At 43.2% G+C, this 14,463-nt stretch overlaps 1 protein-coding gene across 1 annotated transcript in view; it reads left to right on the top strand.

Moving 5' to 3' along the window:
* The window catches only part of LOC146860055 (uncharacterized), a 141,014-nt gene that overhangs the window by 80,318 nt on the left and 46,233 nt on the right, over positions 1–14,463 (top strand). Inside the window, exons 13-15 of the mRNA XM_085643830.1 lie at positions 79–140; positions 3,029–3,186; positions 6,768–7,519. Coding sequence (XP_085499956.1) covers positions 79–140; positions 3,029–3,186; positions 6,768–7,519 — 972 coding nt within the window. The remainder of the gene's footprint in view (positions 1–78; positions 141–3,028; positions 3,187–6,767; positions 7,520–14,463) is intronic.

Below are 14,463 nucleotides of genomic sequence, written 5' to 3'. Positions count from 1 at the left end.
AATGAATGTTTCACTTTGAAATGTGAAGAATGTTCTTGGGATGGAGATATGTGACAATGGTTTGTTTTTCTTCCACAGCTAACACCATTATACAAATCCAAGTATCCCAACTGCGCAGGAGTGAGAGTGACAGGCTTTAGGTATGGATTTTGCATTTGGCAGACGTTTATATTAATCAGAATTCGCAGATATTTTACCAGTGTTGAAGATTGGGTGCTGAGAACAGAAACTAAAGCAGGAATATATATGCTTGTTAAGTTATGAAGGGGTTCTGGGTGTTTCAAAGACTGCTTACCCTAGCCTTTCCAGTAACCAGATGGCTTCAAAAGAAAATCTAATGTACATAGCAAGAGGAGAATATTCAGATTTTTATAGGCTCCTCAAATGCAAATGCAAAGTGATTAGTGGTTCTCTACAACTGAACAGGTAAGTATTTCCAAATGAATAAGACTAGCACTGAGAAGGCCCTTCCACCCACACACATCTCTTCCAGCGGGCTCGGCCAGCAAACAGCGGGCACCGGCTACACTGTGTGCACCGGTTTGTCTTTGAATCCGAATGCATGATATCCATTACCTCAAAGGTGATCCTGACTAACACTGGCAGCCACTGCAGGTTACACAGCACAGCAGCAAGAAGAGATTGTTGATATGCCCCTAACAGCAGTCAAAACATTCTGAATAATTTGCAAGAAGGCACGAGATTGCTTAGACATTCAAGGTATAAGGAAGTTCCATACTCTAAGAGAGACCTGACTAATGCTGGCACAGCCTGAACCCTCTTGGAAGGGGAGGCAGTTAGACAATGGAGGGAGTTAAAATAAGTAATTCAAACAAGAGTCAGCTTCGGAGAAATTGAAATAAATCAGATGTTTCTGGCTATTTCCACTGGGTCATGGAAAACCGCGAATAAAGAGAGCCAAAAGGCTTTGTTTTCCAAATGGTCAGTTACCTCATTTCCAACCGTATTACCTCTGTCTCATCAGAGTTTAGCTTCAATCGGATGCCCTCCGTCCACTCTCTGTCCTGCGTGGTGCACTGCCGAAGGTTTTGTTGCACCATCTACAGCTACCAATCCACCAGGAACATGATCTGCGCATAAGATTAAATATAAAATCGGAGGCCTGAAGACCAAATAAAATGAGACAGATGCTCAACATATAAATTAAATTGGCTGCAGAACAGTGGATACATTTGGGGATCCAAGAAGTAGATTTTCTGGGTTGCACGTGCAAGGATGCAACCTTACTCATTGAACTCTGTTTGACAAACATGCCCGAACCACCCCAGGAGAGTGCTGGTTATGTCAATAGCCTAAAGGGGTTCAATAAAAATGTTAAGGCTGACAATATCAACTGCCTCTGCCAAATTCAATAGGATACACCCATTTACGCTATTTTAACACATCCTGAGGTCATCCATTGAAGAAACCAACATGGTACAGTGTTTATATTTGAAGGAAAACATGCTTTGTTACCCTCCACTAAATCATTAGATTTCAGGCCGGATCTAGCAGCCTTAAGTTTTGAGTTTCATGAATTTTGGCTAGTGACGGGAAAAATATAGGACAAAATAGGGTGGGTCATTCAGGTCAGCAGAAGATGTTTATCACTGGTGGTCACTGTTAGGGCTTGAAAGGTAGCCTTTATAAATCTAGATGATAGGGAAGCTTTTGGGATTAATGTGAGACTAACAAATAACGGCAGGGTCCTTGCAGCACAGGGTTCCAGAAAAAATCTAAATTTCATTGCTAAGAGTTCCGCATGGACCAGATCTTCATTTACAGGATACAAATAGGTCCAAGAAAACCTAGAATAATGTGGATTGAAACCTCATTCAATGCAGTATGATAGTTCTTAAACATAAAAAAATGTTTCCTTTGACTATTTCTTAAATGTCAATGTGCTCAGAGAATTACTGATTGTAACTTCACGGAAGCGCAACCTGAAGTCATTTGAAGACTAATCTATAGTCATGCTCAAGGGTAGTATTGGACTCTCCAAGCACGTTCAGGCATTTTCATTCCTGAATTCAGTGCAGCTAACTTGGAAGGAAACCATTGTGATAATAGAGCTCACATTCTTGTTTTCATGTTTTCAAGTGATAGTTTGTTCTAAATCTGAAGTGAACCAGGTTGTAACATTTGAGCTTGTCACAGAAGAACCAGCAACACAAGGAGCGTCTTCTAGTCGGGACCTCACTTTTCCACCTCACGGTTAGCGCAATTCCTGCCTAATGTTGCTATGCAGGATTTAGCTTTTGGTTCACCTGAGATACGCAGTCCTCTAAAAGAAAGTAGGCCATGGCCCATCCAAAGTAAAGGGAGTGCAACATTGATTTCATTAAAAGGTAAATTCCTGACCCATGAAGGAATCGATGGCCCAAGTAGCTTGGTCTACTTTGTCCTCTTTACTTCAACCATCGCCCCTAAAGATGACAGCGGGTGGGAATATTTCCTGAAGTCAACCTTTAGAGGAAGAACTAGACACAAGAGAGTTCCCGAAGCTGAGCCTTGGAAGTGATCTTTTGAAAACCCCATTTGGGATGCACACCTTAAGATTATGCCTAAAGCAGCTTAAAAAGAAAAAACACCAAACACAGATTTGCATGTATACAAGACAAGAAGGTTTGTTCTCCTTGTACCATTCCTCATTTCTGTTTCTTGTGATCTGCATTTTGTTAACTCTCACATACAAATATGATAAATATGTACGATGATCCAACCACTCGGAACACCCCCGCTTGATGACATCACTAGACAGTGATATCACCAGTTTACTGCCCCCGCTTAGTCAAATCCTAACTTGGTCGATTTTGTCACATCCTGTTCTATTTTTCTAAATTAGTCTCTTATTGTGTATTTAAAGAGAATGTGTGCACTACTGTGCAAATCAGTTTATTGCCATTTACTTCTGACATAGAAAGTGTTGCGATGTTTCCCTTTCGCTCGTTGAGGACACACTGTAAAAATTCATAGGACTGAACTGAAGCACATGTAAAGTAACCCACTCTTGTCATATTTATTCCAGGAAAGGTTCTGTGATTGCCGATGCAGAGGTTATTTTTAACAGTACGTCATCAGTCCCTACTGCACGGGATATTGTCACTGTGCTCAATGCTTCCTTGAGCAGTAACAGCAGTGCCCTGGGAGGATATAAAGTGGACCCCACAAGCATCCATTCCAACAGTGAGTGACTCGTCTTCACCATCCACTGATACCACTAATATTGGGGTGGGAAGCGATGGACAAGAAGGGTATGGTGCTTCATTTGAAAGATTCATTTCTGTTTGACAAAGGATACCTGGGATCACTGTGGACTATAATCACAGATTCAGGGTTTGAGTGTAATGTCAGACAATCTGGCTTATTTGCGCTTTCCCTAGAATCGTTCATGTTTACCTTGCATGTCTTTGCTTACTTATCGGTACGCTTCTGTTCGAGGTATGGGAAACAATCACTTTCGTGAGGATGGGGCCATTGAGAGCATCTTTACAAGCAGGTTATGGCAACTAAATTATACCACATGATCAGACTATAGCATTGCAAATGCTTTACTTACCAATAAAACATTCACCAGCTTGCACTATACTTCCCATCACGCAGGGCATTGCTCAGTTGGCTGCAAACCTCAGGGTACAACCAACCGACCTCGTTTTCAAGAAAGCCTCATTTTTATGGTAGAGTCCATAAAATGTATGTTTTTTTGCCACATTTTGAGCATATCTATAAAGAAGAATCTTTTTCAGATTTCTGAGTGAGGGTCAAGGTGGAGAGAAGGGGCATGTCAGGATATTGGGGCCTATTCCCAGAACTAATCTGAGATAAAATCCTAAACTTACTACTTTTGGTATTTACAGAAGGTATTTAGTAGTAGTAAAGTTAGGACTCCTGACTTTACTACTACTAAACTGAGATAAAATCCTAAACTTACTACTTTTGGTATTCACAGAAGGCATTTAGTAGTAGTAAAGTTAGGACTCCTAACTTTACTACTACTAAACAGATAAAATCCTAAACTTAATACTTTTGGTATTCACTGAAGGCAATTAGTGGCAGTAAAGTTACAACTATTAACATTACTCATATAGAAGAATTGAAACCTTTGAAATTCTCGTTACCATAAGAAACTAACTGGGAGAAGTTTTGACAGCACATTGACAAGTAAGGTTTAGGACTGTAAGAGATAGAAGTGTAGCAACAAACAGAAGAGGACATTGGCAGGGTTGCAGGTCAAGGATGATGAAGTACAGGAACTTGAACAGACCATGAAGTGTAGGAAACAGTGACAGATGATTCCTGGACCATGCATCTGCAGGAATGTGCAGTGAAGGACTGGCAACTGGAATGGGTTGTGAGCCGCCTTAAAATCTAGAGTACCTAGAGTCCATCACCGCCTATGTATGACACCCTTGAGTCTTTTACTAGAAACAGGCAGAAGCAGGCTGTGCTTCCTTGGCCAAGGAAACAGTAAATATAAAACTGGCACAGAGACAGGGAGACACAAGCAGAGACAAATTGTCATGTGAAACTAGCATGTTTGTCTGCGGGTATAAACGGACCGTGCCAAGCTGGCACTCAAAACGTAATAGCAGCTACAAAAATGACAGCTTATAAACTCTCGCCATTGCTAACTATAAAGTAAGCACAGTACCAGAGACCGGGATGTTTGGCAGGGATTTAAGCTACAAAAACAGGACACGGATCACGAATACAGGCACAAAACAGAGCTAGACAAAGCACAAGTAGCAATCCAAGGGTTTGTGAGGAGTTCAGGCGAAGGTAGTGTGTACAGAGGTGAACCGCAGCTTGTGGCACATGAGAAGCCACCACTGCCTATTTACAGATATACTAAATCCATCACCTGCTTGAGAATCTTGGTTGCATGGCAAATACTGTCTAAGGATTTATTTTTTCAATGTGTGTATTGAAACATATCAGCATGTGCAGGTCTGGTACCAAGGCTAACCACTGGTTATCAAGTCCCAATAATCCCTAGATAGTACCCAGGGAAGTGGCAGTGTGCGCTCTAGTGCAGATATTCTGCTCACATGGATTCTTCTTCATGTTCTGTTTGACCAACATGCCAAATTTGCTTTTGGTTTGTTTATTATCCTGCCTTCCAGTGAGATTAATGATGTTTACTAAGTTGCTGTAGTCAGGAAACCACACATCCCTACACCAGGCAGGAAACCATATATTCTAGAAACCTAAGTCAAGTGGACAGGTGTCTGTGTATCTCAAAACACTCTCTTCAGCCAAGTGTCCCACTTAAGACAGCGAGCAGACTGAAAAGAAGTAGTATTCCCAAGCACAAATGAGCTAGTTTCATTTCTATAGATCAGGCAAGGGATCCATTAATCAGGCCTCTAACATCATACCTGACATCCCGTAGAATACCCAGCCTTTGTTCCACAATAACATTCCATGCAAAGAACAGCTCCTAGAGGAACATAGAACATAACACATCTTCCTTCCTAAAGAAAAAAACAAGAACTAATGGTGTCTCCAGGAAACAATGAACATGTGAATACACATGGACAAATAATTTGTGGATTGAAGAATAATGGATCTTCACACCTCCTTTAACCATTCAGGGCTTCTTATAATTCTTATTTTGCACCTTTCTTTCCTGTCAACACTTGGCTCGTCCATCCTCTCTGCACAACCCTTCCCTTTGCACAGTGTCAGTCATCTGGTGCTCCATTCCTCACCATTGTCCAAAATGACAGTGTTCCTGAAGATGTGTTTAATTCTATTGAGATCAGAAATAATCGACTTTCCACTCTTCCAAGCTTGACAGGAACAAAATCAGCCACACAGAATTTTTCCCTTGGACCACGCATCTCATCATTGTCTATATCTTTGTAAGCGCCCGCTTATAAATTACTCTCTATGGCAATCAAATGACCCATTACCAGTGGCTGAAATCCTTCAACACATCAGTACAAAAGATGGCTCTGCAACTCCAAAACACCTTTCTCAATTCCTTTTTCCACTTCAAACCTCCTTTCCCCGGAGTGGGTCTGTGACTGTTGATGTAGAGTTTGATTTTCACAACCCCTCGTCAGTCCCTGTCTCGCAGGATATCATCAATACTCTCAATGCTTCCGTGGGTAATAACAGTAGTGTCTTGGGAAAGTTTGAAGTGGACGGCTCAAGCATCCAGTCCAATCGTGAGTCTTTTAGATCCACTAATACCGGGTTCTAAAGTTGCAGACAAAAGGGATGAAACACTCACAAATGTACCTCAAATTGAATTTAATTGACGGTCAGGTAATTTATTTCAAAGTGCTGTACGGTGATGGCCACCTTCCAGAGCAGCATCTAGAAGAGCAGGATTCATATTTATTTTGAAGACGTTTGGCTATCTAACACACTCAACAAGCTAAAAGTGATGGGAGGAATGCTATAAGCATGCAAAACTATTTGCAGGTGTTCTGGGAAGCATTCCAACCAATCTTTTGTGCCCTCTTTGCCACTGTTTGTAAATACATACTGACCCCGCTCATCATGGCATCAGTCCACCCTAACCTAACAGGTGAGGGCCAACCACAAAAAGGGAAAACTAGCACCTCAGACTCGTTTTGGCCTTGCTACCCTTCATTAGCACTCTCCTCTGGGCCAGCTACACCATCATCTTTTTTTTCTCTTTTCGTTTCTGTCTCTGGGTCTCACTGTCTTAATAGATTTTCCTATAAGTGCATGTGTGTGTGTGTGTGTGTGTGTTTGTGTACCTTTGGTCAGACAATCTTCTTTCTCTCTCCAAGGTCCCATCCCTCCAACGTCATCAACCAACTCTCCACCGTCAACAAATGGAGTGTCCTCGACTTCTGGAACTCAGCCTATAATATCAGTGACATCATCGGCAACTACAAACAATGCATCTCAAACTACTACAACTAATACATCACTTACAAGCACCACATCTCTAGCTAGTACAACCAATACATCACTTACCAACACTTCATCTCCAGCTAGTACAAACAATTCATTATTTACAAACACTGCATCTCCAGCTAGTACGGCTAACACAACATTTACAAACACTACACCTCCAGCTAGTACAGCTAACACAACATTTACAAACACTACACCTCCAGCTAGTACAGCTAACACAACATTTACAAACACTACACCTCCAGCTAGTACAGCTAACACAACATTTACAAACACTACACCTCCAGCTAGTACAGCTAACACAACATTTACAAACACTACACCTCTAGCTAGTACGGCTAACACAACACTAACAGTTACTTCATCTCCAGCGAGTACGACTAATTCATCATCATCTTCCACTTCTGGAACTCAGCCTTCGATGTTGACAGCAGGAAATGCTTCCAGCACTGCGACAGCCCTAACAAACCCAGGGTCAACCTCTTCCAATGCAACTGTGACTGCTGCTCCTGCTCTCAGTCTACCTTTGTCCTTTAGAATTACAAGTGAAAACTACACGGACAATTTGACTAATCCCAACTCCACGGAGTTCATTAATTTGAAGAATAGTCTGGAATCTGCGGTAAGTACTGATATATTTTACGTGTAAAAGGGCTGATGCCATTATCTGAAAGTAAGGGATGTCTGCAGTACACACTTGTGATAATGGAGCAGAAATGGAAGTGAATTTAGTAAACTTTCCTTTTTCAGTCCTGTAGAAGCAGTGGAAGGTGCTGTATTCTTTGCCATGCTAAAACCGTCAGCGATTTCCACCAACTTTATCTTTTATTTCACATTTTATGTATTGTGTTCTTGACTAAGACCTTTCAGCATTTTCTAACATATTTACATAAAAATAAATTGTGAAATGTAAACCAGCATATATCCAATAAGGCAGCATATGTACAATAGTTGAGACTCAGAATAAAAGATTATGTAAAACAAGTCACAATACAAGTACCTATATCCTAGTTTGGTTGGGTGGCAAATGTGTAAGTCTTCTGATTTATGAAGGTTTAACTGCTCCCCACAGAATGTAATGATTTCTGTCACTGCTCAGATCTAAATCAAATTAATAGCCTGTCGGAATCATGGTATCAATTAGGAGACAGAATTGAACCTGAAAAAGGATGGAACATGTGACTTTTTATAAAATCTATGAAACTCAAAATGTAGAGGGGCACATACTCTAGATTGCAATCACCATTTATTGTTGCACGAAAAAAACTAGCAATATGTGCCAGGAGCACAATTTAAAAAAGGGTTTAATTTACGTTCCAACTAATAAATTGGGGTGATTTGGTCAAATCTGTGGAGAGCATCACAGGCTAGCTTCTACAGTGGCTGCACAAAGCTTGATTTAACACCAGCAGGAACTGTACTCTGGTGGAAGGTCACAAGAGTCTGCTACGGCATATGCAGATCTTGAGATAAAATAAATATTTAGGTCTTAATAGAAGGTGCTGCTAATAGTGTGGTGATGTAGTTTCCGCATGGACTGTCAGCCTGAAGCATAACGCCTAAAGTTATTTAACTGAGAAACCACTGTAGTCCATTTCACACCATAGTCAGCTCAGGGAGCGATGGCTGCACTTGGACCAAGTCCTTGCCCCACTGTAGATGAAAGTAGTAAAAGCATGGTTCCTGATTCACCCTTTGGTGGATATGACTCCGTCGGTCAGAGTAGAGGAGGACATTACCTCTGCCATTCTGATGGATCGCCATCCTCCAGATTTAGAGTTGACCACCACGACAATGGGACTCGGTTTTTGAAAAACGAATGACTCCCACACCCTAGGAGTTTCCTCCCAGGGTGCAGGGGGGTCATTATTTGTTTTTATCTACTTTGATTGGTTTTACACAGCTGTGACAGACAGAAAAAAGGATGTCATACTGTCCACCACAAGTAGGGTGGGCAGTGTAATGCCCTCCCTCCAAAGGCCACTACTCTCTTGGGCCGTTGGAGGACGTTTTCCATCGACAAAGCCAACGGGGCAGGGTGGGGGTGTCGGTCAACAGATGCTTTAGGCCCACCCATCTCTAAATAAGGCAGGTGGACCAAGAGTTGGCGCCTGGCTACACATTCTCAATCAGACCTTTAGTCTTCTGAAGAATAAATCTAGCTGGTGAGCAGCGTTCCAGTCTCCTCTGGCGTGAATAGTGATCCCACTATGTGACGTCCTTTCCCAGATTACATTCTGGTGTTTGCCATCTGATTTAATTGATGCTGTGCCATTACATCTCCACTGAGTATGGGTAATTCATCATTTACAAACACTTCATCTCCAGCGAGTATAACCAGTTCATTATTTACAAACACTTCATCTTCAGCTAGTTCAACTAATTCATCGTTTAAAACCGCTGCATATCCAACTAGTCCAGACAGTTAATCAGTTACGAACACTACATCACCAGCTAGTACAACCAATTGATCATTAACAAGCACCGCACTCCAACAAGGATGAGTGATTCATCATTTACAAATAACCTGCATCTCCGGCTAGTACGAACTACACATAATTTACAAGCACTTCATCTCGAGCTAGTGTGACCACTACTTCATTTACAAACACTCCATCTCCAACTAGCATGGCCAATTCATCTTTTACAAAAACTGTGTCTTCAGCTAATATGACAAATTATTTCCCAATTTTACAGAATAATTCTACACCGGTGTGAATATTTATTACTGTTGCTTAAGTTTATGTCACAAGTGTTTAGATTTACACTGTAGTAAACCCCATTCATGGTGTGAGAAATAGGTGGTATAAAGGCATGTTTAGCCTTTTAATTTTGTGAATACCCACAAACGTGTACATTTGTGAGGATTCATAAATTCCGAATTAATCCTTTCCTGTCCTTAATATGGTCACATATTTACTGCAGCAACAGATCAGAACGCTTTACTTCGAGAATATGTAGTGGAAGGGTTGTTTTCAATGGCGAAAATGTTTTCCTCGCTGAGAAATATAAGAAAAAAATATACTTATTTTCATATCGGCCTCTATTTCCCAAGTGTGTAATTGTACACTACAGGGGAAACTAAAGTCCATGGAAATTGTCATATGATATTCCTACTCGTACACCTGGAAACCTACACCTGACTCAGGTTTCCAGGCCCGCTGCTGAAATGCTGGTGGCTTTCAAAACAGTGAAAAAGTGCAATCAAGTGGAAGTGTGAATCCCCACATGCACTTGTATTTTGTGAAACAGGCCCGTAATGTTGTGTTAACTTACTGGTAATAGCGTTACAGATTAAGGCCCCTCCGCCTTCCGTCACAACGTCCTCCCAACGTATAAAATCCCCTCCCACTCCTTACTTCCTGTTGCGTACCAAGCCCATGACACCACACAGACTGGCCGAAGGGGGTGGTGTGGGCGGGGTGGGTTGATACATCCCGGCGAGAGAAGGAGTCAGAGTAATGCTATAACCGGTAAGTAAACGGAGGACTACCTTCTCCTCCCTCTTGCAGATTGAGATGTACCCAAGCCAAATATTGGACCAGGTCAACTGTACAGAAAATGCAAAACACATGTTTAATCCATAGTAAAAAAAAGGATTATAACACAGAAGCCAAAACCTTCGAACGCTACAAATCCGGAACCTCTGCACCCTGGACCACCCGACAACGAGTCACAAAGGTAGATGGAATCGCCTATATCGCAGCCTTACAAATCTCCAGCAATTAGGCTCCCTGTACCTGAGAAACTGAAGTGGACATGCCTAGTAGACCGCTCCTGGATCCCCAGAGCAGATGACAGACCAAACTGATTGTATGGCAGCAGAATCACAGATCTGATCCACCTGCTCAAGTTCTGAGTCAAAGTCTTCCCCTGTTTCAGGCGGGACCGAAATTCACACCTAAAAGGGAGGGAACCCAAAACTCCTTTACCCGGTTCATCAAAACTGCCCTCCGCACATCAAGCGCATGAAGTGCCCCTGGAGACTTAGGATCTGGAAAGAACACTGGAAGAATCACTTCCTACTGAAGAGGAAACATAGAATTCACTTTTGGGACAAACCCTGGAACTAATAAAAGAACACTCCTGTCATCAAACACTCGAAAGAAAGAAGACAGACAAGACATGGAGCCCAACTCTCCAAGGCAGTGTGCCAAAGTCACTGCTACTAAAAGAAAACCTTCAGCATCAGAAGACGTAATCCCACCGAAGACAAGGCTTAAGCGAGGGATAGTGGAGAGCCCGCAAAAGCAACTGTAAATCCCACTAAGGACATACCCCTACAGGATCGGACAAAGATTTGAAAACCCCTTAAAAATTCAGGAGACCAGACCCTGATCATCCACCAGACCACCCCAAGAGGACCAAAACACCTTAACAGCTGCCAACTGAACTTTAAAAGTGGCTGGATTAAGACCCAACTGAAAACTATCTTGAAAATCTTTTCGTACCTGAAGGAGAGGAAAAGGCAATGGGATTCAAACTCCTTCGAGCACACCAATCCTATGACATTTTCCAATGCCTCCTGGCATAAGAAGACCTGGTGAACAACATCCTTGAAGCCTGCATAGAAGAAGAGACCAAAGCAGAGAGTGCCTGCAACACCACACCCTCCCCATTCAATCTCAAAGCTGTCCGCTTGAGTTTTGCCAGAAACTGAACCTGGAGAACTGGAAAACTCAGGGGAGAAGGAATCAAGGGAAGCTTCCACTTCTGGTCCGCTTTCATCTGCATCAGTAGAGGAAACCAGAGTGGGGCTATGCCAGACCCACTGGATCAACCTGAGCCCCCTCCCTCCATACCGGAATCATAAACTTCGGGATCAAAGGAAATAGAGGGAAAGCAAACATCAGGCCTAATCACCCAGCGCAAGTCAGGACATCCACCCGTGATACCTATGCCATCCTTCACCAGGAAAAAACGGGGAAGAAGGGCATTGCAAGGGCTCGCAAACAGATCCACCCATGGGCGACCCCACAACTGACACACCCTGGCAACCAGACAAAAAGTTCCTGGGAGGATGAAATCTCACTGCTCAGGCGATTGGCCTGACAACTCAGAACTCCCTTAATACAAATGGCCCAGAGAGAACCCACAAGCGATTTAGCCCATAGAAACAGCTGATCTGCTTCTGACAAAGACTGAGCTCTCGACCCCTTCTGCCGATTGACATAGGACTTGAAAGTGGAATTGCCCATCTGAATGATGCTGTCCCTGCCCCTCAAAGAAGGAGAAAAGAAGAGGAGGGCCAGACGAATAGCCTCCAGTTGGAAGACCGAGAACTCTGGCTCACATCCAACAGGCCCTTGGCCTGGAGAACACATGACCAGTACCCCTACATCCATCCATTGTGAAGATCACCGGGGCTGGGGTGGACAAGCAAACTCCCTTCAGGATGTTGAACGCAGCCATGCATCAGTCCAGTTCTTTCTGAATTGCCGCTGTTACGGGGAGAAGACAAGACGAATCCTGCACATTGGGAACTAACTTCCTCACAATTAACCTCATGAGGACACTGAGGAGACACCTGACCCAGGGAACCAAGAAAGCGTGGCAGCCTTATAGCCCTGCACGCTCATCCAGAGCGAGAACACCTAAATAGATGCCAACAATGGGTCCTGCTGAATTTCGAACACACTAGAGTCTGCCAACGTCAAAATGCCAGTGCCATCTGGAACTGCGTCAGACTCAGCCGCAACTTCCCTAAAAAGCCATGACACGACAGAAAATCCTGCACTGTCTTCTCATGCAAATAAGCTAGGGGAATATATGCTTCTTTGACCAGACAGTCATCGAGATAAGGGAAGATGGAAATCCCCTGTAGGTGAAGAACTTCCATCAGGGGAGCCAATACACCAATACCTTGGTTAACACACATCGAGTGGACTTCAGCATGAAAGGAAGAACCTGGAACTGAAAATGCGTTGACCCCATAGCAAACCTCAGAAATCTCTGATGACTCAGAAGAACAGGAATGTGCAGGTACACATCCTGAAGGTCGATTGCTGCCATGAAGTCACCAGGCGGTATCAGAGTGATGACAGCATGTTGAATGAAATGGACAACACCCAGTGGTTGAGGTGCTTTAGATCCAAAACAGGTAGAAACTCCCCCAATACCTTTTGCACCACATACAGCATACAATAAACCCCTTGACAGACCTAATTCCGTGGCACAGGGATGATTGCCCTTTTTTCCAACAGAGCCGTGACCCCAGTTAACAGAGCTTTTTTCTTTACAGGATTCTTTAGAACAGGAGTAGGGATGAACCCCATATAGGGTGGAGGAGAGACAAAGTCGATAAGATAGCCTCTTCCAATGATGCTGCTCTCCCACATGTCTGAGAAGGAAAGTACCCATGCTGGAAGAAATGCCGCTGTCTCTCCACTTACAGGTCTTGTGACCAAAGAACTGCTTCAGTCAGGACCTCTCGCTTGGGGGCCCTGCCTTTGAGGGAACATCCTGCTGCTTGCCACTCTAAGGTTGAAATCTCTTCCTACTGAATGAATAGGAGCAGTTGTCCTTACAAGGGAAATTCCTGGTCTCTCTGGCCTCTGAACTATACTAAAGCTTAGAAGACTTATTGGAAGAGGACCTGTAGGACGAAGTGTGTTTCTTATCGTCTAAGGATTTCTGTATCAGACCATTCAAACTTTCACCAAACAGCTTGCCATCTTCAAATGGTAGTTTAAGGAAAGAAGACTTCTCTGCCAGATCCGCCTTCCAGTCATGCAACCAGAGGTTACATCTGGCCATGATAGCAGAGGAGGATGCCACTGAAACCTCCCTGATTATATCTGCCGACACATCTGCCAGGAACTTCGCCTGTTGTTCCATATATATTAGGATATCCTTCACACTCGAACCTTCTTGCATGACTTTCCCAGAGCCTCAAAATCCTTCACTTAGGAAATGAGCAGTCAGTGCCAGCCTGGGGATCAGATTAGAGGCAGCAAAAGACTTCTTAAGGCCACCATCCACCTTGCAATCTACATGATTCAAGGGAAAAGAGTCATCCGGATTCAAAGAGAGGGGCCAGGATGGAATCGACCTTGACGGTATGTGTCATCTGGCTATGTTCAGGCTTTTCCTATGATCTGGAGATAGCCTCTTTAATCTTGGGGTACAATGGGAAAGCCAGTGCCGCAGGCTTAGCGAATCGTGGGAAAATATCCTCCGCAGCCCCCTCCGCTGGAGGCGGTGCCATGCCCAGATTGTCTCAGTTATGCGACAGAATGTCCACCAGGTCCTCTCCAGATATGAATTTTCCACTAGGCACCACGGGCCCGATTCACAGAACTAACTTAAGACAAAATCCTAAACTTACTACCATTTTCGTATTCACAGAAGGCACTTACTCATTTTGGTATTCACAGAAGACACTTACTCACTTCGGTATTCACAGAAGTTAGGAGTCCTAACTTTAGGACTCCTAAATGCCTTCTGTGAATACCGAAAGTCTTAAAATTAGGATTTTTCTCAGTTTAGGAGTCCTAAAGTTAGGACTCCTAACTTTACTACTACTAAACTGTGAAAAATCCTAATTTTAAGGCTTTCGGTATTCAC

The sequence above is a fragment of the Triturus cristatus genome, chromosome 3_1 (genome assembly GCF_964204655.1).
Source record: "Triturus cristatus chromosome 3_1, aTriCri1.1, whole genome shotgun sequence".
Taxonomy (NCBI): Eukaryota; Metazoa; Chordata; class Amphibia; order Caudata; family Salamandridae; genus Triturus; species Triturus cristatus.
Note: the sequence above shows the minus strand (reverse complement) of the source record. Positions and strands in the feature narration are given on the sequence as shown.